Consider the following 22300-nt stretch of genomic DNA (forward strand, 5'->3'; position numbering starts at 1 on the left):
TAATGTTAACGGGCTAAAGGGACAATTGATTAACTTAGCTTCAACCCTTACGACGAACGGGCCCCTGATCTGTGATATTTCAAAGGTTCGAACATTTGAGCTTGCACACCAACGAACAAGTGTTGGTGTATCGGAAATTCCTGTAAGTTTTCACTTAATAGAAAATAACGGCTCATACCCAACATAAACATTATTTTACATTCTTACTTTTGTTTGTACCCATATTTGTCTTTGTCAAACGCCCTGTTTTCGTCTTGACGGAAAACCCCAACAAAGGACACGAGGGGGGGTCGGATGACGTCAGCGCTATGGCAACACGCGTGAACGCGCTTGCAGGCGCTTTTACGATTGGTCGATGTGATTCTAAGCTGGTGTGTGATTGGTCAGAAGTGAGATAGTCGAGCTACATTTGCCCAAGTCAGGATCCATTTTGTTGCCATTCAGAGTCGGAGAGGAGAGACAGACCATCGCACCATTAAAATAGTGGTTTCACGAATTGGTGGAAATAACGTTCTACCATCACACATACTTTAAACGTCAACCTGACACATATCTGACAAAGGGCTTTCACCATCCAAGCCAGAGGAAGTCGGTAAGAAAGATGCCTGGAAGTTAGCAGCAGCTAATGTTGCTAGCATTGCAACAAAGCTAAGCTTGTTGTTTTCAGACTGACTGGCGTCGCCATGTTAGAGGTTTTCTTTGTTTTGGTTCTGTGCCAGAGACGGAAAATTGACATACTTCCGTTTTTCATATTACTACTGTTAGATTAGACTAATTATAAGGACACTAAAGTAGTACTTTTTGTCAAATTAAGTCATATTTACGTTGTAAACTTGGGATTGGAGCTAGCCGTTGGTGTAATTGCTTCTGCTGTCAAACGAACAAAAGCTTTAGTCGATTTACAGAATGGGTCCTCTTCGTCGACGATAATGATTGTTTAAATAATACCGTACTTGACGTACTTAGTATGTTTTATAACTGTTATTATATAGTTTACTATTTGGTTTATACTATATAATCAACACCTTCCCATCAATTTACACGGATTTGTGCCATTTGGTGTTATTGTGCTGACGCAGTAAAATAACCCGAGGCTTTACATTATTGTACTCCTAGTTGTCTTGAATATAGGACTCTTAAATAGATAATGAAGAAGTAGGCAAAATGCCAGAACAGTTTTGAAATATTTATGAATTGCGGATTGTGTTAATTTTCTTTCAGATATTCGTCTTCTCGGAGCACCGTGTTCCGAGGTGAATTGATGTTCAGCTCAGGAACGCGAGAAAACATCGCTGATCGGCACATGAAAACCTCAGACCTTGCTGGACACAAAAGTGCAGCGAGAAGTAGATCGAAAACTACTTTGAGGACCTGGAGCCCAATTGGAGAGGAGAAATTAAGAAAGAAAGATCTCTGCTCATTCAATTTTCTGACAACAAAGAGGTGAGACGAAGCCGTTGGCTGGTGGGGGAGGGGCGGTGGTTAGCCAGTCTGTCTGGTAGGCCATTTTGCAGTATCTCTGACGCACGTATCCACACAGACTTCATAACATCAAGAACAACAATAAATGAGATTTAAGATACAATCCTATTAAGTTATTACATGTTTTTTTTCTTTCTTTATGTAAAGCATTCATTAAATGAGTAAATTCAGCTCCTGTTCTCCCCCCAGGTGACAGTAGAGTGCTAGCAGTATGGGAGGAGGAGAGAGGTACAACATTCCTGTGTCCCACCCCGAGCGCCCCCTGCCCAAGAAAACCCACCATCTGGGCCGCGGCAAGCAGAAAGGCCGCGATGCGACCGTTGTGTCCGCGGTGGCGTTAGCCGGGTTCCACCAGGCCCTCCGCAGGGCCGACAAGGCCCCGCTCTGCCCCTGGGCTGCCCAGGCGCGGCAGGCCGCGTCCCCCGACAAGAGCTCTTCAGTCCGCTTCACCACCAGCTACCATCACAGCTGGGAGGGTGCTGTGCCCCACCTGAGCATGCTGCTGGGGGCACAGGGCGGGGTGAGCTACGCGGGGGCCAAGTTCAGCGAGCCACCCTCCCCCAGCGTGCTGCCCAAGCCCCCCCACCACTGGACGACCCGGCCCGGGGACCACCGCGAGATGATGGCCTTCCAGTTGAAGAGTCTCCTCAAGGTCCAGGCCTGACCCCACTCCCCCACCCCCACCCTGGACCACGGCCTCCCAGGGCTCGCCCGCCTGCAACGCTGCAGCGCTGTAATACACATACCTGTTTAGACGAGGCGCCACCTAGAGGTGGGAGGTCAGGCATGGTGGGCCTTCATGGCCAGTGTTCGTCACCCGATGGTTTATGTAGGATTTTAAACAAGTCTACAGATATTACAGTGCTGCAGCCTTGCTGGTGGGTGCTCTCACTGGAGCCGGTTTCTGTAACTAACAATGAACTGGATATCCTCTTGAGCTTTCTCTTGTTTAGTTCTTTATTTGGTGGCTGTTGCAGTCGTGAGCCTTTCCTCCTCGTGGTGGAAGACTCCTCCCTGTGGTGGAAGACTCCTCCTCGTGGTGGAAGACTCCTCCTCGTGGTGGAAGACTCCTCCCCGTGGTGGAAGACTCCTCCTCGTGGTGGAAGACTCCTCCTCGTGGTGGAAGACTCCTCCCCGTGGTGGAAGACTCCTCCCCGTGGTGGAAGACTCCTCCCCGTGGTGGAAGACTCCTCCCCGTGGTGGAAGACTCCTCCCCGTGGTGGAAGACTCCTCCCCGTGGTGGAAGACTCCTCCTCGTGGTGGAAGACTCCTCCTCGTGGTGGAAGACTCCTTATGGTAGTTGTAATCTCTTGAGGTCCGTTTCTCTGGACAGGTATTGATGAACAGTTCATAGGAGAAGACTAAGGTGCTAAAACCCCACATTTTGTTGAATTTTAAATTCTGACTGGTCTTTTTAATTTCCCATTCCCTGTTTCCCTGTGTGTTTTGGGTGGTACAAGCCACGGACTGTTCTGCAGGGAAGCCTGCTCTACTGGAGGTGGCTATAGTGGGAGTGTGGAGTTTCCCCTCAACCTGAAGTGTAATATGAGACATGGCACGCAGGCTCTGGACTGACACTCCTGTACTTTTTTATAGCGCTGCGCGCACTGCACTATAGGAGTGTCCATGTCAGGGGCCCCAAGCTCAGTCGTGGCATTATTCTGAGATTCTGTTTAGCGTCGTAGTGTAAAAGAAGGTGATAACTGTGGGTCCGTTGTGTGTCTTAACCAAAGCAATGTTTTTAGCTGTACTGTTGGACCTGGTCCCCAGGGCCACATCCTCCACGGCCCCCACAGCGGGGTGACCAGCAGGGTGTCCTCCAGCCACGTCTCTGGCACCCCCCGCAGGGTGAGCGGGAGGGCCGTCCCACTGGGGCCCCAGGACTGTTATGCTTCTGGAGCTCCAGCTGGGGTGGCCTGCCTGCGGGGGGGGTTAGGGTGGAGGGTGGGATTAGAGGGGGAGGGGGGTGGGTGGGGTCGGGCATGGTGTGGCCCAGGCGGACGCAGGGTCGATCCGGAGGTGTTTACATTTAGAAGCAGGTCTCAGAATGTGGCCGCACTGCCTCTTGCACTGCAGTCAGATCTGTGTTCATGTGTTACTGGCCAACATGCATTCCTGTCAGACGTGCGTTATTGACTATCTCCCGGTGGACTGTGGCGGCACGGCGGTGTCTTGTTCCTCTCCTGTAGAATGCAAACTGTAACGGCCAGTTTAGGGATGACTAAACAAGCGTTGAGAGCTTGCAGATATGTTAAGAGCCATGTAAATAAGGAAATGTATAAGAATACTTGTAGCATATGTACATTTTGCAGGGCAATTTTAAACCTGCTTGATAAAGTATTTTTAGTAATACACTGAATGTATAAGTCATGCTAAGGACTTGACTTGACTTCAAATGCTGAAGATTATTTTTGTAAAAAAAAAACATGAAAACGACCTGCCTCCGGCATGTCAATACCCCAGCACTGTGTCCTGCTGCCAGTGATCTTGCACATCATGTTGTTATTGTTTTGTATCATGCACAGTGTAGGGTATATGATGCTGCTGTGCACAAAGAAAAACTCACATTTCCATTACTTAAGGAGACTTTGATATGTATGAATTGTTCCTTTATTTCTGAATGCTCTTATAACTTGAAAGCTTTTTTTGTTTTCATTGTCTTAACCTTATTGTGCCTGCCATGGATTCCAAAATTGAAAAGTGAAGTTATTGAACTGTAACAAGTAGATTTTGTGTTTTGGTAGGTACAGTCTAGACAGTTCTACAATGATGATACATTCATGTCTGGTTGTGCAGCCAGCCTGATGTGTGTGCCCTCCCCGCTGGGCAGACGCATCACGTTGGCTGGTACGGAGATATTTACCACCAGTTCCTGCTTTTATTTTGTGTTTAAAAAAAAAAAAAATGTTTTATTTTGTTACAATTAACGATTCATACATGTATAAGTCTCTTTGAAAGAAAAAAAATTGTGAACTCCTGAAGTTTAGCAAATTGGCTGTTAATTAATCCCACTTGTTCACGTCACCTGTTATGAAATGCCCAATGACAAGTTTATTCAATTTGGAAAAAGAGAAAAATACGTTTTTAATTGGTAAAGACTAAAGTATAAACCAAAAAAAATAAATCCCTTCCCTCCCCCTAATTATTGTCTCTTTACTGACCATCTCTCTCAACACCACATCTAGATCTTGACCACATGGACTCATGTAGTCCATAATACCTTGCAGAACTGGTGATTTAGTCAATGCACATTTATCGAGTCCTGCCACAGAAGATCCGAGAAGTTGTCTTGTGATTCATGTACCAACAACCAGACGCAGATAATCCCTACATACCACACTTTTAATTGGGTCATTGGTCGACCGCCTTCTCAGTGTTGCCAGATGCACGATAATTATGGACAAGACACATTAAAGCTTAGCTGCTAGCTGATTGCTGTTTAGCTGATTGGTTGGTTTTAGAGTGAAGCTGCGGAGCCAAGACGCAACACGGCTAACAGCACTCACTGAAACAACGAAGGTGGAGACTTGAGATAAAAACGTACAAATAAATCTATTGTGTCTACACAACACTGTTTAACAGATTGACTAGATATATTTTAAAATTATTACGTAAATTGTAATCCATTTTTGATGTCGAAGCAAACAGGATTGCCTTAAGTGGGTACGTTAGCACTACAGCTTAGCAAACAAACTATCGTGATTCAACTCAGCTTCAGTAAGCTCTAACTATCTTGCTGAAAAATAGATCTGGACAAACATGCATCTTAAATTGTAGATTTACATGACAACACGGGTTATTTATTTGAATGAAACACAGTCAGGAACATAAAATAACATTAGGCTCATAGCCAATAAAATAAGATAAATCACACATTCTACCCTCTTGCGTTAGCAAGCTAAACTAGTTTACATGCCTACAGTCTAGTTGTTTTTTGCTATCTAGCTGTTCTTGCATTCCTTGCAAATCAGCGTTAATAAAAAGCAGATGAGCTAGAGTCTAGCTAACATTGACTAGACGGGCATGGATGTGCATCTCACTGAGGACGATGTGATACACATCTCGATGCGCTGCCAACGATCCGATACATTAAAGATACATAAAAGCAACCACTAATGCCATACGATTCACCCCTATTGCGATGCAGTGCGATTCGACGCGATACGATTCAATGAGATGCGATGCAAAGGAAATGATGATATGGAATTTAATAAGGTAGGCTATTATGATTTGTTTATTTGACAGACTGCAAATCATCAATTAACTAAACAAGTGAAAGTTCTATTAGTTTTATTTGTATTAGTTTTATTTAACATATTAAACAAAGTCTCTGACAATAGATAAAATAACATCAGGCCTGGACCTTGCCTTAAACCAGTCCTTCTTTCCTGTTCTATGGGTTCTCTGAATGTAAAAATGGGTAAACTATTACTGGCAGTCACAAGCTGCTGTAAACACTGTCATAACGCCACACACTAAATTGAACTCATGCGTCCTTTAAGGACCTACTTTTTTCAATGACTCAGCTATCTTTCGTCTTTGTCTACACAACAGGGATTTGTTTCTCGGAGAATAGCTTCCTACCGGTGAGGCTAGCCACTGACTGTAGCCGTAGCTGAATCCGAGGGGGAGGCAGACGTAGGGTTGCCAACTGCCCCGAATTGTCCGGGACATCCCGAATTATGGGTGATTTAGATTTGTCCCTTCAGGGACAGCTCCAGTCCCGTATTCCAATCACACAGGGGCGTGTCCAGACATTTTTGATAGGGGTGGCACAAGGGGTGGCCCGCCTCTGACTGGGCATATAGCCAATCATATTTTAAGATATTGGGGTGGCCAATAAGATTTCAGGAGTGGCCCGTGCCACCCTAGGCCACTCCCTGAACACGCCACTGCAATCACAGCCTCACCAGAAAATAGGCTAATAGGCTACTGTAAACGCGCAAAAACTCACGCAAACGTTGCTATGGGACACGGTTGTTGCTTGTGACTATGAACAATACATCCAAGTGAGTAGCTATTAGTGGTTTGCCAAAATAATACTGAAATTAGTAGGTTTATGGCTAATGAAAGCTTGCTATTTCGGTTATTGTTGGTCAGCTGTTGGGGCGCGCGCGTGTGCGTTTGCGCACCTGGAAGAAAGTGTTCCTCATTTGGGGTTGAGAAAGTTGGCAACCCTAGGCAGACGTCTCCACACGAATACCATGTAGCCTCTTCAGGTGACTGATTATCCGTGCTGCCTGTGTACTTTATAGCGTGTAACTCTTCCTCTGCCATGATAACACTCGCCCGAACACAACAAATGTCTAAATACTAAAAGTGTTTGCATACACATACTTCTATATAAATATATCAGATTATATCGATGCAAAGATGTTAGAAACGATGCATCGTTTTTTTGTAAAAAAAAAAAAAAAAAAGAAAAAAAAAGGGAGATGGATCTGAATTTCACCATTTGAATTTGGGCAGCCTGAATTTTGTTCCATTTGAATTTCTGGAGGTGGACTAGTTGCATTGAATTAATTGCATTTCTGAATCGATTATTTTTTCCCCCCAACTGATTTGCTTCCATATATTCAGAAGTAGATAACCATCAAGCTTGGTGAGTGTAAAGTCTTTCTAAACAGCAGCACACGTGCACAGCATCAAAAGGTTTTTTTCTTTCATTCAGATTAAGTAAATGTTTTGATCACAAATACATCTAATAAAATATATCCCATCAAGTACTCCAAAGAAAGTTTCAAAAGGCAAACTGAAATAGAATGGTTTATTGACATGAGCAAAAAGCATGTGTAATAAAACAGCATTAAAATAATAACTATGGGCACTTCAAAAAATATATATGGATTTGGATCTTGATCTTCACGTGCAGATAAACAAAAGAAAACAATTGAGTCACATGGACTCCAGAAAGCAGACATCTTGCATTAGGGTGCAATTACAGAGCTGTTCTTTATACACATGTAACCCAACAGTCACACAATCTGCGCAGCTAAACACACGTAGCACAGACTACAAACAGAACCAAGAGGAATACAGGATGGTTACAGAATTGGTCTGAAAGGAAGTCAAATTTGCTTAAACACTTTAATTGACAAAGACCTACTGTCAACAGATCTGAAAACTACCATAAAAATAATCCAAATGACATTGATAAAAACGTTGCTGCCACTTGATCTTTAACAAAAATATTTCCACTGATACAGGATGTTTCACCCACCGTTACATGGAAGTACAAAAAGAGTCAACAGGAGCTAACCCTAACAGGCTACTCTGGAGCTACCCACTGTCATCTCCTCGTCCTCTCTCGTCTCCCCCCTCCCTCCCTCTGTCACCCCCCGCTCCCTCCCTCCGTCACCCCCACCCCCCCCGTCTTCCCCATCTCTGCATGGGACCAATGAACCACTATACAACACTTGACTTCATATCTTCGGTGGGGGGCGGGGTTAACATGTAAACCTAAATCTGAAGCTACCCCGTCTCCCTCCCAAACTGGCCACACATCCCACTGCTACCATGACAACTGAGGTAGAACCAGAGAGACAGACGTGGAAGTCAGCGCTCGCTAGCTACCGTACTCAACACAGTGAACACCAACGCCTTCAGGAGACAGGAAGATGGAGGGAGGAAGTGAGGGCTCAGTGGCCCCCAGACTTGCGTCCGGCCCAGGACCGGGAGCGAGAGCGCGAGCGGGAGAGGGAGCGGGAGAAGGAGCGCGAGGGGGAGCGTCCAGGGGCCTGCCTCTGGGACGCGGAGGGGTGGAAGTCATCCACGGGGCCGGGGGACTTGGAGGGAGACTTCCGGGCCTTGGGCCGCGCCCTGGGGGGTGAGGCGGAGCGGGAGGCTGAACGGGAGCGCAGGGGCGGGGCGTGGTGCATCCGCTGGTCTCGGGGGGGGCCTCGGTACCTGGCAGGACACAACAGCCCCTTCATTAACAAACATCCACAGCCCCTTCATTAACAAACATCCACAGCCCCTTCATTAACAAACATCCACAGCCCCTTCATTAATAAACATCCACAGCCCCTTCATTAACAAAGACTACAGACAAGCAGGAGAGAGAGCGAGACACTACAGACAAGCAGGAGAGAGAGCGAGATACTACAGACAAGCAGGGGAGAGAGAGAGACTACAGACAAGCAGGGGAGGGTGAGAGACTACAGACAAGCAGGGGAGAGAGAGAGACTACAGACAAGCAGGGGAGAGAGAGAGACTACAGACAAGCAGGGGAGAGAGCGAGACTACAGACAAGCAGGGGAGAGAGCGAGAGACGACAGACAAGCAAGAGAGAGAGCGAGATACGACAGACAAGCCAGAGAGAGAGCGAGATACAACAGACAAGCAGGAGAGAGAGCGAGAGACGACAGACAAGCAGGAGAGAGAGCGAGAGACTACAGACAAGCAGGAGAGAGAGAGACTACAGACAAGCAGGAGAGAGAGACTAAACAAGCAGGAGAGAGAGACTACAGACTAGCAGGAGAGAGAGAACAAGAGAATGATAAGATTAACAGACAGCGATGGCAGCAGTAACTAGAGGCTGACACACAAGCAGGAGAGCAGGAATATTGTTATGCTGGGGACACACCACAGGATAATCGGGCCGATTTCGTCCCTTCCGACAATCCTAGGTAATGTCCCGATTAACTGGATGGTTCTACAGATTATCCTGTCAGATGTTCCCTTGGTGTGAGGTGTGTTAAGAGTGACCACACACTGTAGGAGCAAAACGGCTAAATCTAGGATTTTTTGTCCTCATGTTTGTGGTCTCTCAGTTTTGAAAATCGTATAAGATTTTTTTTTTTATGGTTTAGTGTGTCCCCAGCATTAGACACCATGAACATCAGTCCAGCTGGAGGTCCACCTACCGCTCGTTGTCATGGCTTCTGCTGCGTCTATGTCGGCCGTACGACCTGGACCTGAGAAACACACCACACCTGTTCATCAGTCACAGCCCAGACAGCAGGGGTGGAGGTGAAGCTGGGTGGGACTGCAGATCACATGATCTACTAATAATACATCAATTCAGTTGCTAGCTGGTGACCCCATTTTAGCATGTACAGGAGGGGAACTGAAACCTGCAACCTCTTGATCTGCTGTCTGATACTCTAACCACTGAGCTACACATGTCCCCATATCCCCCTCTTAAGGTTAAATGCCAAATAAAAATGCTAAATGCAAGCTAAATGAAGGCAGAAGTGGCGTGCGAGGCAGACTCACTCCCGGGGGCTGGGGGAGCGGCGGGGCCGCCGGTCATAAGAGGGGCTTCGCGAGCGCCGCCGGTCGTAGCTGCGGCTACGGGACCTGCGGCGCCGACCCTCGCGCTCGTAGTCGTCATGGCGAGAGAAGCTGCGCGGGGAGCTCTCCTTGGTCTTCATCTGGCCGGGCGCTGCGGAGAGACGAGAGGCTCAACACTACTGCATCATCTACACCTGGAACAAAGGCTGCTGCTGCTCATACAACATCTACACCTGGAACACAGGTTACTGCTGCTCATACAACATCTACACCTGGAACACAGGATACTGCTAATGCATCTATACATTACACATTTATACCTTTAGGGTCTGAAAACAAGTTGAGATGCATTTCTGTTGTCTCATCATAAACAGTTTACTCACACAGCTACAGCCAAGTAAGACATTAATAAGATGAAAAGCAATTTGACAGAATATAAATAATAAACATGATGAGGTCTTACTTTTACGATCGCCCTGCGCAAACTGGATCTCGATCTGCCGCCCACAGACCCACTTCCTGTCCAGGTTGTGCAGGGCATCCTCAGCGTCACGGACGTCTTCGAACGTGGCGACAGTTAAGGCTTTCCACGCAGGGTCGGAGTGTGGACACAACTAACTAAAACACTGCTTCTAAACACCCTGAACACTCGGCCAGACCAAGGACACAACTAGGACCAGCTGTACTGACGGAGGAACATTTGAAACAGCTAAGATGATCATGTTAAAATAAATCACATCAGTGTCTTGTCTTCATTTAGTGTACAATCACAAAGTCGAACACTTTAATAAATCGGATCCGGATACTTTTCCTTTTGGTTGGAGAGAATGCAAACACAGAGGTGATGATCTGGATTTGATAGGATACAAATATTTTGCTTTTTACCTTTAAAACGCTTGGCCTTTGACCTTCAGCTTGGCCTTTATGCTCTTTAAACGGCTTGTCAGAAGAACTTGAGACTTGTCTTTGCCCAATAAACTCTTTTCCTCTCTGCGGTAGACAAACGGGAGGCGGTACACCACTCTGGTGCCTCTTTTCTCCTCTTTGTATCTTCATGCTTTAAATTTCTCTTTATTTTCCAAATTCCATCTATTTTCATGTCTCCTGAAATCCTTTGTCTTGCCTCTACCCTACACCCGCCTTTCAACTTTCTTTGCTGTGGGCGATTCCAGGTCTGTATGTCTTTACAATGTCTAAGGCAACAGAAGAAACGTTGGTTAGGCGATATAGAACCATTCCTTGATACATTCTGTTGTGACTAAAATAAATTACATTTTGTTCCCCATCCGTATGCATTACGCTAAACAGACATTTAATTTTTTCCTATGCATACCCAAATACATGTTGGCTACGACACACACACACACACACACACACACACACACACACACACACACACACACACACACACACACACACACACACACACACACACACACACACACACACACACACACACACACACACACACACACACACACAAAAACATTGAACTAAAACAGTGGAACGTGGCAATCATCAGATACACAGCGAATAAAGGATATTGAATGTAAGCAAATCCTCTTGGTCGTCGAGTATAGAAGTCAAGCGGAATGTAGACATCTACAATAGGCCCGTAACGACCAAACTCACGACGTAAATCCTCTGGCCTGAAGTGTCGTGAAATAAGGACATTTAGACCTATCTGGATGGATCCATGATAGCCCTACAGTGGCCCGTGTGGACCATTCCTGATAATGCATCTCTGCACAGCACAGCCGCGTGTTAACGTAACACACCGGCCCAAGTTACTTTGGGATGCCGTGTAACCAGCTTTAACTAACCGTGCATTCAATAAATGTACGAAGACTTGGGCTTTTACATATGTAAGTGCAAGTGTACCAACATAATGTATAACCCGCAACACAAACAGAGTTTCAAATAACATTAGTTCCCATTATCAGAAGTAGGCTAACTTGGCTAGCTTTGTTGCTGGTATCAAGGCATCGCCGTTTTTGGATATAAAACTTTCCATTTCAGATCATTCCTAGCTAGACTAGCTACATTTGATTGTAGCTGCCTACTGTAGGACTACAATTCCTAGGTAGCTAACTACATATAGCCTATTTATAAGACAGCTAGCCTACCGTTATCTTTTAAGCTCGTGATTCTAGAAGCCTGCTAAGGCTAACCAGCTAGCGCTAACCTAGTTTATAACCACTATTACCAGCAATCATTTTAGCTAGCTAGCTAGCGACTAGCACTGTGTAGCCAATCGCTAGCTAGCTAGAGCTAGTTATACGAGCTAGTTTGCCTAACCGCGTAACGTTAGAGGCCAAAGATTATAGCTACCTGGATTCGTCCGAGATGTTTCTAATGAAGAGAGAGGTGTTTGGAGGCCTCAGATACCTGGCCATGGTAAATCTAACCAGTAACAGTAATATAACTACACTTGCGGTAACTCCGAGCTTGTAGGCGGATGGCTCCGGGCTGTCTCGCCGCTGTGGAAGGTGGAAGTGATGGGTTGTTCACGAACGATTCGTTATTTTTGAACAAATCTTTAAAGTGAACGAAATGAACTGAATCTTCCCCCAAAAAGATTCGTTCGTTTTAGTCTCTGCCTAAGCTTCTGCTTTAGGAGAATTGAATGAACTATATAAGAAAGAAGGAAGCCGTTCAGAACTGTTTACGCGAGTTTTTTTTAGGTTTGTTCAGTTCACCAATTCGTCCGCGAATAAGTGAATCACCGGAAATCGTTCGCAAATTAACGAATGAATCAGTGAACAAATCTTTTTGGTGAACGAAATAAAAAGATTTGAGTTGCCGAAAGGAATCAAAACTCCCGCACTGCGCATGCTCAGCAGTCTGTTTGGCTCCCAAGAGAAGGGAGGTGATCATAGATATATATCTATGGAGGTGATCGCTGACCTCACGGCCATTTTAACACAACTGCTCAGACACAGAGACTGTCCGTCATTTATCATGCTTTAATATGCTGTTAAAGAGGCATCGGCCCCACACTATTATTATAAAGAAGCAAATGAGAATAAGAATTAAAGTAAAATTGTTTCCATCTTCGGAATTTTTGTTGTGGAAGTCGAATATCCGTACAGACTTCACATCCGAAATGACACGTGCGTCGTATGTCGGGGTACTAGTGCATTTCATTGTATTCATACTGTTAAGTCTTGTTTTTCCCCCACTTAACTACACGCCTTGAGTCACCGACAGATTGCTTATCCATTTGAATTCTGCACCAAATAGAGCGTGGTGACAAGTAAATGTTAATGCAACAGACTGGGGGCGCGGTTTCGCTGCCACATGGAATTGCCATTTGAATAAAGAGTTAAAAAAGAAAACCTTGCCAATATTAAATGCAATGTAGCCCATTAGGCTTTCGTTAAAATTGCATTTAAAATATTTCCAACTGACTTGAGGATTGCATTTTCATTTGCGCATTGAATTGTACGGTTGCCCTGAAGTGCAAACCACACCCCCTAATATGAGTACATCCCCCAAATGAAAATACCCCCCCCAAATACGAGTCAACTCCCCCCAAATCGGATGACTTGTTCACCTCCCCCCAATACAAAAACGCGCTCCCCCCCAATACGAGTAAACTCCCCCCAAATCGGATGACTTGTTCACTATGGAGGATTATAGGGGCCAAAACTAAATAAATAAATACTTGGATAAATAAATAATTATATAACACAAAGCTTAAATAAATGACACAAAATAAATAAATGTTACATGTATTTGTGTATATATATATATATGTTTACGTTTTCATGTGTTTACATTTATTCATTTATACTTACATTTATTCATTTATACTTACATTTATTCATTTATACTTACATTTATTTATTTATACTTACATTTATGTATTTATACTTACATTTATCCACGGTGAAACTTCCTGCAGCAAAATAAATCTGTCGTCCCCCCGTCACCAAGTCAGGGGGCGGGTCAAAGCCTCTGATTGGTGAATGAACAGTATTACACACCAGGCAGGCTCAACCAGTCGGTCAAGCTCTCTTCAAGCTAGAGGGATCCTCTATCCCTCACTCTACAGCTGCTAGGGGTGTGCGACACTGCATGATGTGGTATAGATCCGATACCAAGGAGTAAATACAGGGCCAGTATTGCCAATACCGATACTTTGGGCTTAGAAAAGCAGTGAAGGGGCAAAGTGAGTTTGAGCAAAGTTAGACGGTGTTTGCACAACCACTATGATGTAAAGGGAGTTGTGTACTCAGTGTGGAATGAAACTTAAGTATCGATCTTATCACGCTATCAATCAGGCTATTGATACCAACGTTGGTATCGATAGTTGCCGGGTTTCCCAACCCGGCCACTGTCGGTCTTAAGATCGATATGCCCACCCCTATGCTGTATCATCTCGCTGAGGATCGTGAACACATTTTCATTGATGTCTGTGTCAGTTAGGGCCAATATCATTCCTATAATTTCAGCGAAGCTCTCAATATGATGTAAAAAAAAAGTGAACTGGCAGGTGCCTCCATCTCTTCAGCTTCCGCCAACATTTCGACCACTGTAGCATTCAATATTTCATTCATTGAATCCGCACAAGGTGCTGCCACCTTGGAATAGTCTAAAGTAGTCGATTCAAGTTGAACCACCAATCAGCGGCTTTGACCCGCCCCCTGACTTTGTGACGGGGGGACGACAGATTTATTTTGCTGCAGGAAGTTTCACCGTGGATAAATGTAAGTATAAATACATAAATGTAAGTATAAATAAATAAATGTAAGTATAAATAAATAAATGTAAGTATAAATGAATAAATGTAAGTATAAATGAATAAATGTAAACACATGAAAACGTAAACATATATATATACACAAATACATGTAACATTTATTTATTTTGTGTCATTTATTTAAGCTTTGTGTTATATAATTATTTATTTATCCAAGTATTTATTTATTTAGTTTTGGCCCCTATAATCCTCCATAGTTCACCTCCCCCCAATACAAAAACGCGCTCCCCCAAATGGAAAACGACATTACATTAACTCAAAAACACATAACATTAACTCTGAACGGAAAGGGCAGGTACTACACTTTAGCGCTGATTGGATGCAGTAGGCGAACTAACAAGAAATAAGAAATTGATCGACAGAAGTACAAAATGCAATAGCCTGGCAGAGTTAAGTGCACCAGAACATTTGTTTGGGTATCGAAGAATGTAGCAAATAGTAGGCTACATAGGCAAAAGTATTTCGTGTTAAATGTATAAATCGATAGCCAAACAACTATCCTGGTCCACGTTACTCTGTCATTGTGGCATTTCATTCTTCTGTAGTAGACTAGTCTCTTCTGAAAAGTCCTGCTTCCTTCAACTGCGTTTTTAGCGTGCGCATAGGCTAGCCTACTTATATCGTGAAACGTTAACAGCAGATCTAGGATTATTTCATAGGAATGACCCTGATTAAAATAAAGAGTAGGCTAGTGTAATGACTCTGAATTGTCAACATTAATGTTTCCTCTTTCCTTCCAATCAAAACGATTAATTTCATGATAATGACAGAGTTACGTGGACTAGTTGTTTGGCTATCGATGTTTACGTTTAACACTGCAATTTATGCTTTTGCATACGTACCCTATGCTACATGCCTCGATACCCAAATAAATGTCCTGGTGCACGTAACTATCAGGCTATTGCATTTTGTACTTCTGTCAATCAATTTCTTATTTCTTGTCAGTTAGCCTACTGCATCCAATCAGCGCTAAAGTGTAGTACCTACCCTTTCCGTTCAGAGTTAATGTAATGTGTTTTTGAGTTAATGTAATGTCGTTTTCCATTTGGGGGAGCGCGTTTTTGTATTGGGGGGAGGTGAACAAGTCATCCGATTTGGGTGGAGTTGACTCGTATTGGGGGGGGGGGCGCGTTTTTGTATTGGGGGGAGGTGAACAAGTCATCCGATGTGGGGGGAGTTGACTCGTATTGGAGGGGAGTATTTTCATTTGGGGGAAGTACTTATATTACGGGGTGTCATTTGCACTTCAGGGCCACCGTAGAATTGCCATTAGACATATTTTCCCATTGGAATTGCGTATTGCATTGCCACTTTCCCCTTCGAATTGCCATTTGAAAAATGCATTTCCATTTGAATAAAGAGACTAATAAACTACCATAAATAACAACAATTGTTCCCCTCTCTGCTTGCTCTGGTGTAAGTAGTTGACAAATACAATCAGACAAGTTGGATGATAATGTCAAGCAACAAGTTTATTTAAATAGCCAGTATGTCTCCCTCCAAGATCACATCTTTTTGCTCTTCCTGATGAGTGACGTGGAGCCCACCGTCAGAGTCTATAGCAGAAGAAAATGTTGCGTCATTTAGTCCTCATTTCCCAATCACATACAGCTTTATTATACACATACTCGCTGCAATCAAAAACAATGTCAGCTGAGGGATTGTGGGACCTCTGGAAGGCCACAGACAGTGACAACATTACCCACCTCCCACATCTCTCCTCCCTTGAGCTCCTGGACATGGGAGAACTTCTCTGTGTTGCACATCATCTTGCCACCCTCCATCTTGACAATGCACTAGAGGTCAAAGTTCAGGGGAGACAGGGTCACAGAGAACATGAATGGATTTAATACAAAGTTGCAATTTACATGTAATATTTAGTTCATTTAATTGTGCTTTAGTAACTTAAGTAAAACTATAAATATATATCTGGCTTTTTTCCCTCACACAGTAGGAGAGAGACAGGACAGCAGGGAGAGAGACAAGTATAAACAGACTTGGTAAAGACCTGCTGCAGACTTGGTAAAGACCTGCTGCAGACCTGCTACAGACCCAGACAGCCTGCTACAGCCCCAGACAGTCTGCTACAGACCTGCTACAGACCTGCTACAGCCCCAGACAGTCTGCTACAGACCTGCTACAGATCTGCTACAGACATGCTACAGACCTGCTACAGCCCCAGACAGCCTGCTAGCGTACCTTCAGCTTTTTGCCGTCCATGGTTGTGATCTCAGCCTCTTTGCCGATGGTGAAGGAGTTAGTGACAGACTTGCCAGGGGTTTTGGAGGTGATGACGAAGTCGTTGCCATTTTGCTGGATCTCTGTCACAGGCTTGATGTCCTTGGCCAGCTTGATGACATCTTCTGGAAGGGCTGGGGATAAAGACTTATGGTTAGGATTAGGGTAGAGGGGTTAGGGTGAAATCATCCCCAACACCCCCAGTGTGTCTGAGTGACAGGCTCACTCACAGATGGCTCTGAGGAACTCCTCGTAGTTCTCCTGAACGTACACCTGCCATGTTCCACTGAAGGCCATGTTCTCCTGGGGCTGCTCCGGGCTAGCTGGGGAGGTCCACGCTGCCCCAGGTACTTATGCTGTTCTTCAGCAGGCGGTCTGGCCTTTGTCTAATCAGTAACGCTGACTCTGAAGTAATCCACTGTTTGAACAACCTGGAGTTCGGTTACTCCTGTGTTTGGCGTGACCCTTACTCACAGAGTAAAGGAGTGAACCCGGAGGGAAGTTTGAGCTGGTGAGATGTGCATTCATGAATGCTTTCATTCAAACAACTCATAACACAGGAATGAAAGCACCCCAGGCTGGAAGGTGATCAAATTGGACCCACCCTAAATGGCATTTTCTAATATTTATGAGTTTAGAGACAACACACACATTATGGTATCCAACGTTTGTTCAATGTTTGACAACAAAAGTTGATCAGATTTCTCAACAAGTGACTGACAGCCCTGACAAGTATTGATGAGGTAAAGATGGATTGAAAGATTTCCATCATTTGACGTCTGTGATCTGTATGTATCCCATAATAAGCCTGTCCTGCTGGAAGTGCAACCAGGCAACCCGACAGTGGTCCAGGAGGTCAACAACACTGTGGACAGTTTGCAGGAGACACTCTTGCATAATCATACTGGGAGAAAATCATATCACGCATACAAGTGTTCCATGTCTTAAGCATTTGATTAAATCTGTATTGATTGATGGGTATACCGACCATCAATGCACAGCAAGATCTGGATGTTGTGTAAGATAATAAAGTCACATGCATGTTTGTGGGAGTGAGTTCAGGAGAAAACAGCTGAGAGCAGACTAACTGAGGAGCTTTATTAAGACAAGGACCAGCTCAGTGGGAGCACAGGGTTACAGATCAAGAGGTTGCAGGCTCAAATCCCCCTGTACGCTTTGGATTAAGGTATCTGTGAAATGTTTGCTCTCTATTACTGCAGCGTGTGACAGACTGGCAGTGTTGTGCTGGCCAAGTCAGCTTCAGATTCAGATACAGGGTGAGCTAAGTGGCTACAGTCACTGCATACATTAGACAGATAAACATGAAGGGAACCTCCACTTCCTAAATTCCCCTTCGTGAGGATCAATGAAGTGTTGTGTTCTTCAGTCTTTAACTGTTCACATGGCATCTCTACCTGAAATACTGTATCTTCTTATCTGAGATCAGAGCTGGGCTGTTCATGTTAGCAGCTGTACCAGGAACCTTGTCTAACAAGCTACGACGGTCTAAACGCATCATTTGAGTTTCTAGACTGCTGTGATAGGATCCATTGGTATATTTCAATTAACATCTTGGAATATTTCTCTGGTAGTCTAGTGAAGTGATTTAGGATTCTCGTTCTCACATTATAATGATTATTTCTCTTAAATGTACTGTATAATGCTTCTTATGTACTGTGGTATAGGCACAGGTACTAACCGTATACACACACAAACACACAGGTACTAACCATCTTTTTGCTTCAACTCGAGGCTGCCCTCCACACAAGAACCTCAACACATCACACTGGACCAACCACTCTCCCTCCCTCCCCCCCCCCCCCCCCCCCCCCCCCCTCCCTCTCTCACTCCATCTCCACAGCGTCCGGGGGGGGCCTCTCCCCGTGCTTGTAAACGCTCACAGTCACGTTCACTGTCTGGGAGCCGTACTGGTTGCGGACAAAGATGCTGTATCTCCCGGAGTCCTGGCTCGTCACATTGTTGACAGTGAGGGTGCTGGACTTGGGCTCCTTGGTGACGGAGAACTGACCCCCCGACACTATCTCCCGGTCGTTCCTCAGCCAGAACATCTCCGGGGCGGGGTCCCCGTCAGCGAAACAGGTGAGGCACAGAGACTGGGGGGGGGAGGAAGGGGATAGGGGGTGGAGGAGAAGGAGGGGCAGAAGAGTGAGGATCTGAATCAGAATCTTCAGCATCAGTCACAGCTGGTGTGATGTTTCACTAAGAGAGAACTCATCCATACTATAGGCCTACCAACCACCTTAGAGGCCTGGCTATCAGGAAGGGTTAGCCTGCTAGCGGGAAGGGTTAGCTTGTTAGCAGGCAGGGTTAACCTGCTAGATACACAAAAGGTTAGCCTCCTAGCAGGGAGGGTTAGCCTGCTAGATACATGAAGGGTTAGCCTCCTAGCAGGGAGGGTTAGCCTGCTAAATACATGAAGGGTTAGCCTCCTAGCAGGGAGGGTTAGCCTGCTAGATACACGAACGGTTAGCCTGCTAGCAGGAAGGGTTAGCCTGCTAAATACACGAAAGGTTAGCCTGCTAGCAGGGAGGGTTAGCCTGCTAGATACCCGAAAGGTTAGCCTGCTAACAGGGAAGGTTAGCCTGCTAGATACACAAAGGGTTAGCCTGCTAGCAGGGAAGGTTAGCCTGCTAGATACACAAAGGGTTAGCCTGCTAGTTACACAAAGGGTTAGCCTACTAGCAGGGAAGGTTAGCCTGCTAGCCTGCTAGCAGGGAGGGTTAGCTTGCTAGATACACAAAAGGTTAGCCTGCTAGCAGGGAGGGTTAGCCTGCTAGATACACAAAAGGTTAGCCTGCTAGCAGGGAGGGTTAGCCTGCTAGATACATGAAGGGTTAGCCTCCTAGCAGGGAGGGTTAGCCTGCTAAATACATGAAGGGTTAGCCTCCTAGCAGGGAGGGTTAGCCTGCTAGATACACGAACGGTTAGCCTGCTAGCAGGAAGGGTTAGCCTGCTAAATACACGAAAGGTTAGCCTGCTAGCAGGGAGGGTTAGCCTGCTAGATACCCGAAAGGTTAGCCTGCTAACAGGGAAGGTTAGCCTGCTAGATACACAAAGGGTTAGCCTGCTAGCAGGGAAGGTTAGCCTGCTAGATACACAAAGGGTTAGCCTGCTAGTTACACAAAGGGTTAGCCTACTAGCAGGGAAGGTTAGCCTGCTAGCCTGCTAGCAGGGAGGGTTAGCTTGCTAGATACACAAAAGGTTAGCCTGCTAGCAGGGAGGGTTAGCCTGCTAGATACACAAAAGGTTAGCCTGCTAGCAGGGAGGGTTAGCCTGCTAGATACATGAAGGGTTAGCCTGCTTGCAGGAAGGGTTAGCCTGCTAGATACACAAAAGGTTAGCCTGCAAGCAGGGAAGGTTAGCCAGCTAGATACACAAGCCTAAATTGTAGGCTTATGAAGGTTGATAATTCCACAACACATATATTCAGATTTAATGAGACCAGTGGTAACTTGTTTCCTATACATAATCTTAAATGAGCTCACTGCTAAGGGTAGCCTACTCCTGAAATGGTAGCCAACTACGAAAACTGACAATGCAAACAATCGCAAAACCAAGTTATCACACAATGTATAATAAAAATATATTTTATCCAGTTCTACATAATGTCAACAAACTATATAGGTATAAATCCTCTCAAGAGGTCAAATTTAGTTAATCTTTAGTCAGCCAACCCATGTCGGCATACTATCGAGCAATTTACTTTCGCAATATATACAAAGGCTCATTTGTAATCTGCTGACGTATCTCATGCTTCATATCAATCTCAGACACAAGCCAGGTGATGGTCTGCTGCAGGTGACAGTGACGTGGTCTGCTGTAGGTGACAGTGACGTGGTCTGCTGCAGGTGACAGTGACGTGGTCTGCTGTAGGTGACAGTGACGTGGTCTGCTGTAGGTGAAAGTGACGTGGTCTGCTGTAGGTGACAGTGACGTGGTCTGCTGTAGGTGACAGTGACGTTGTATGCTGTAGGTGACAGTGACGTTGTATGCTGTAGGTGACAGTGACGTGGTCTGCTGTAGGTGACAGTGACTTGGTCTGCTGTAGGTGACAGTGACGTGGTCTGCTGTAGGTGAAAGGGACGTGGTCTGCTGTAGGTGACAGTGACGTGGTCTGCTGTAGGTGACAGTGACGTGGTCTGCTGTAGGTGACAGTGACGTGGTCTGCTGTAGGTGAAAGTGACGTGTTCTGCTGTTGGTGACAGTGATGTTGTCTGCTGTAGGTGACAGTGACGTGGTCTGCTGTAGGTGACAGTGATGTTGTCTGCTGTTGGGGACAGTGACACGGTACCTTATTCTCCATGATGGCAACAACATCTGGAAGGCCTTTTGTCACTCTGGCGCAATCTGAAAAACATGAACACATGAGGCAGAGGAATGCCCTGTTATGATCACATGAGGCAGAGGAATGCCTTGTTTTGAACACATGAGGCAGAGGAATGCCCTGTTATGAACACATGAGGCAGAGGAATGCCCTGTTATGAACACATGAGGCAGAGGAATGCCCTGTTAGGAACACATGAGGCAGAGGAATGCCCTGCTATGATCACATGAGGCAGAGGAATGCCCTGCTATGATCACATGAGGCAGAGGAATGCCCTGTTAGGAACACATGAGGCAGAGGAATGCCCTGCTATGATCACATGAGGCAGAGGAATGCCCTGCTATGATCACATGAGGCAGAGGAATGCCCTGCTATGATCACATGAGGCAGAGGAATGCCCTGCTATGATCACATGAGGCAGAGGAATGCCCTGTTAGGAACACATGAGGCAGAGGAAAGCCCTGTTATGAACACATGAGGCAGAGGAAAGCCCTGTTATGATCACATGAGGCTCAGAAGTACAGAAGTAGAATCAGGGTATACTCACTCTTCTCTGCCACTGCCACTTGCCTTGAGAATAGAAACAGTTATAAATGTTGTGCACATGTCAAATTTTCTTACACATGTCATTAAGTCTTTTTAGTACAGTTAGCGTGCCTACATTAGACACAACCACAGCTGCTACACACAACATTAGAAACAAACACAGCGCTGCTACACACAACATTAAACACAACCACAGCGCTGCTACACACAACATTAGAAACAAACCACAGCTGCTACACACAACATTAAACACAACCACAGCGCTGCTACACACAACATTAGAAACAAACCACAGCTGCTACACACAACATTAAACACAACCACAGCGCTGCTACACACAACATTAGAAACAAACCACAGCTGCTACACACAACATTAAACACAACCACAGCGCTGCTACACACAACATTAGAAACAAACCACAACTGCTACACACAACATTAAACACAACCACAGCGCTGCTACACACAACATTAGAAACAAACCACAGCTGCTACACACAACATTAAACACAACCACAGCAGATAAGGCCTGGGGGAACTCACTTCAGCCTCTGGAACTCCAGCAACGCGTCTGCAAACACTGGAGCACAGAGACACAGTTCACATCACCACCAGACTAACTACATGCGTGACTAAACACCTTGAAGACTGGGACATTACACTTTTATTGTAAGTATTTCTTGAACA

The 22300-nt window shown here is 45.3% G+C and overlaps 4 protein-coding genes across 6 annotated transcripts in view; 1 reads left to right on the forward strand and 3 right to left on the reverse strand.

Moving 5' to 3' along the window:
- The first annotated feature begins 419 nt into the window (after positions 1 to 419).
- Positions 420 to 4624, forward strand: pnrc2 (proline-rich nuclear receptor coactivator 2). The gene is made up of 3 exons (XM_047037799.1): positions 420 to 592; positions 1222 to 1443; positions 1672 to 4624. Exon 3 carries the CDS (start codon positions 1694 to 1696, stop codon positions 2144 to 2146), a length of 453 nt encoding a protein of 150 aa, XP_046893755.1. The 5' UTR covers positions 420 to 592; positions 1222 to 1443; positions 1672 to 1693; the 3' UTR covers positions 2147 to 4624.
- A 2611-nt stretch (positions 4625 to 7235) lies between these two features.
- srsf10a (serine and arginine rich splicing factor 10a) lies at positions 7236 to 12415 on the reverse strand. The gene is made up of 6 exons (XM_047040965.1): positions 12049 to 12415; positions 11262 to 11366; positions 10181 to 10284; positions 9700 to 9868; positions 9348 to 9398; positions 7236 to 8388 (listed from the first exon to the last, which is right to left on the reverse strand). The coding sequence occupies exons 1-6, from the start codon at positions 12111 to 12113 to the stop codon at positions 8121 to 8123; spliced, it is 762 nt and encodes a 253-aa protein (XP_046896921.1). The 5' UTR covers positions 12114 to 12415; the 3' UTR covers positions 7236 to 8120.
- A 3521-nt stretch (positions 12416 to 15936) lies between these two features.
- On the reverse strand, positions 15937 to 17079 carry fabp10a (fatty acid binding protein 10a, liver basic). The gene is made up of 4 exons (XM_047037683.1): positions 16951 to 17079; positions 16682 to 16854; positions 16189 to 16278; positions 15937 to 16038 (listed from the first exon to the last, which is right to left on the reverse strand). The coding sequence occupies exons 1-4, from the start codon at positions 17015 to 17017 to the stop codon at positions 15988 to 15990; spliced, it is 381 nt and encodes a 126-aa protein (XP_046893639.1). The 5' UTR covers positions 17018 to 17079; the 3' UTR covers positions 15937 to 15987.
- A 1457-nt stretch (positions 17080 to 18536) lies between these two features.
- Positions 18537 to 22300, reverse strand: part of myom3 (myomesin 3) — a 49405-nt gene continuing 45641 nt past the window's right edge. For all 3 annotated transcript variants that reach the window (XM_047043418.1, XM_047043419.1, XM_047043417.1), the window contains 4 exons: positions 22157 to 22193; positions 21613 to 21635; positions 21033 to 21088; positions 18537 to 18834 (listed from right to left, as the gene is read on the reverse strand). In XM_047043418.1, coding sequence (XP_046899374.1) covers positions 18565 to 18834; positions 21033 to 21088; positions 21613 to 21635; positions 22157 to 22193 — 386 coding nt within the window. In that variant the 3' untranslated portion in view covers positions 18537 to 18564. The remainder of the gene's footprint in view (positions 18835 to 21032; positions 21089 to 21612; positions 21636 to 22156; positions 22194 to 22300) is intronic.

Source organism: Hypomesus transpacificus, chromosome 2, assembly GCF_021917145.1.
Source record: "Hypomesus transpacificus isolate Combined female chromosome 2, fHypTra1, whole genome shotgun sequence".
Lineage (NCBI taxonomy): Eukaryota > Metazoa > Chordata > Actinopteri > Osmeriformes > Osmeridae > Hypomesus > Hypomesus transpacificus.

What these genes read in the sequence shown, in the direction of transcription:
- pnrc2 (XM_047037799.1), top strand. Translation starts at nt 1,694, where the DNA reads ATGGGAGGAGGAGAGAGGTACAACATTCCTGTGTCCCACCCCGAGCGC.
- srsf10a (XM_047040965.1), bottom strand. Translation starts at nt 12,113, where the DNA reads ATGGCCAGGTATCTGAGGCCTCCAAACACCTCTCTCTTCATTAGAAAC. An exon ending in AACATCTCGGACGAATCCAG is followed by an intron (nt 11,367 to 12,048) that starts GTAGCTATAATC and finishes ACGACACTTCAG; the next exon opens with GCCAGAGGATTTACGTCGTG. An exon ending in AGAAGCCATGACAACGAGCG is followed by an intron (nt 8,389 to 9,347) that starts GTAGGTGGACCT and finishes GTGTCCTGCCAG; the next exon opens with GTACCGAGGCCCCCCCCGAG.
- fabp10a (XM_047037683.1), bottom strand. Translation starts at nt 17,017, where the DNA reads ATGGCCTTCAGTGGAACATGGCAGGTGTACGTTCAGGAGAACTACGAG. An exon ending in GGAGTTCCTCAGAGCCATCT is followed by an intron (nt 16,855 to 16,950) that starts GTGAGTGAGCCT and finishes CTTTATCCCCAG; the next exon opens with CCCTTCCAGAAGATGTCATC. An exon ending in AGGGAGGAGAGATGTGGGAG is followed by an intron (nt 16,039 to 16,188) that starts GTGGGTAATGTT and finishes CTTCTGCTATAG; the next exon opens with ACTCTGACGGTGGGCTCCAC.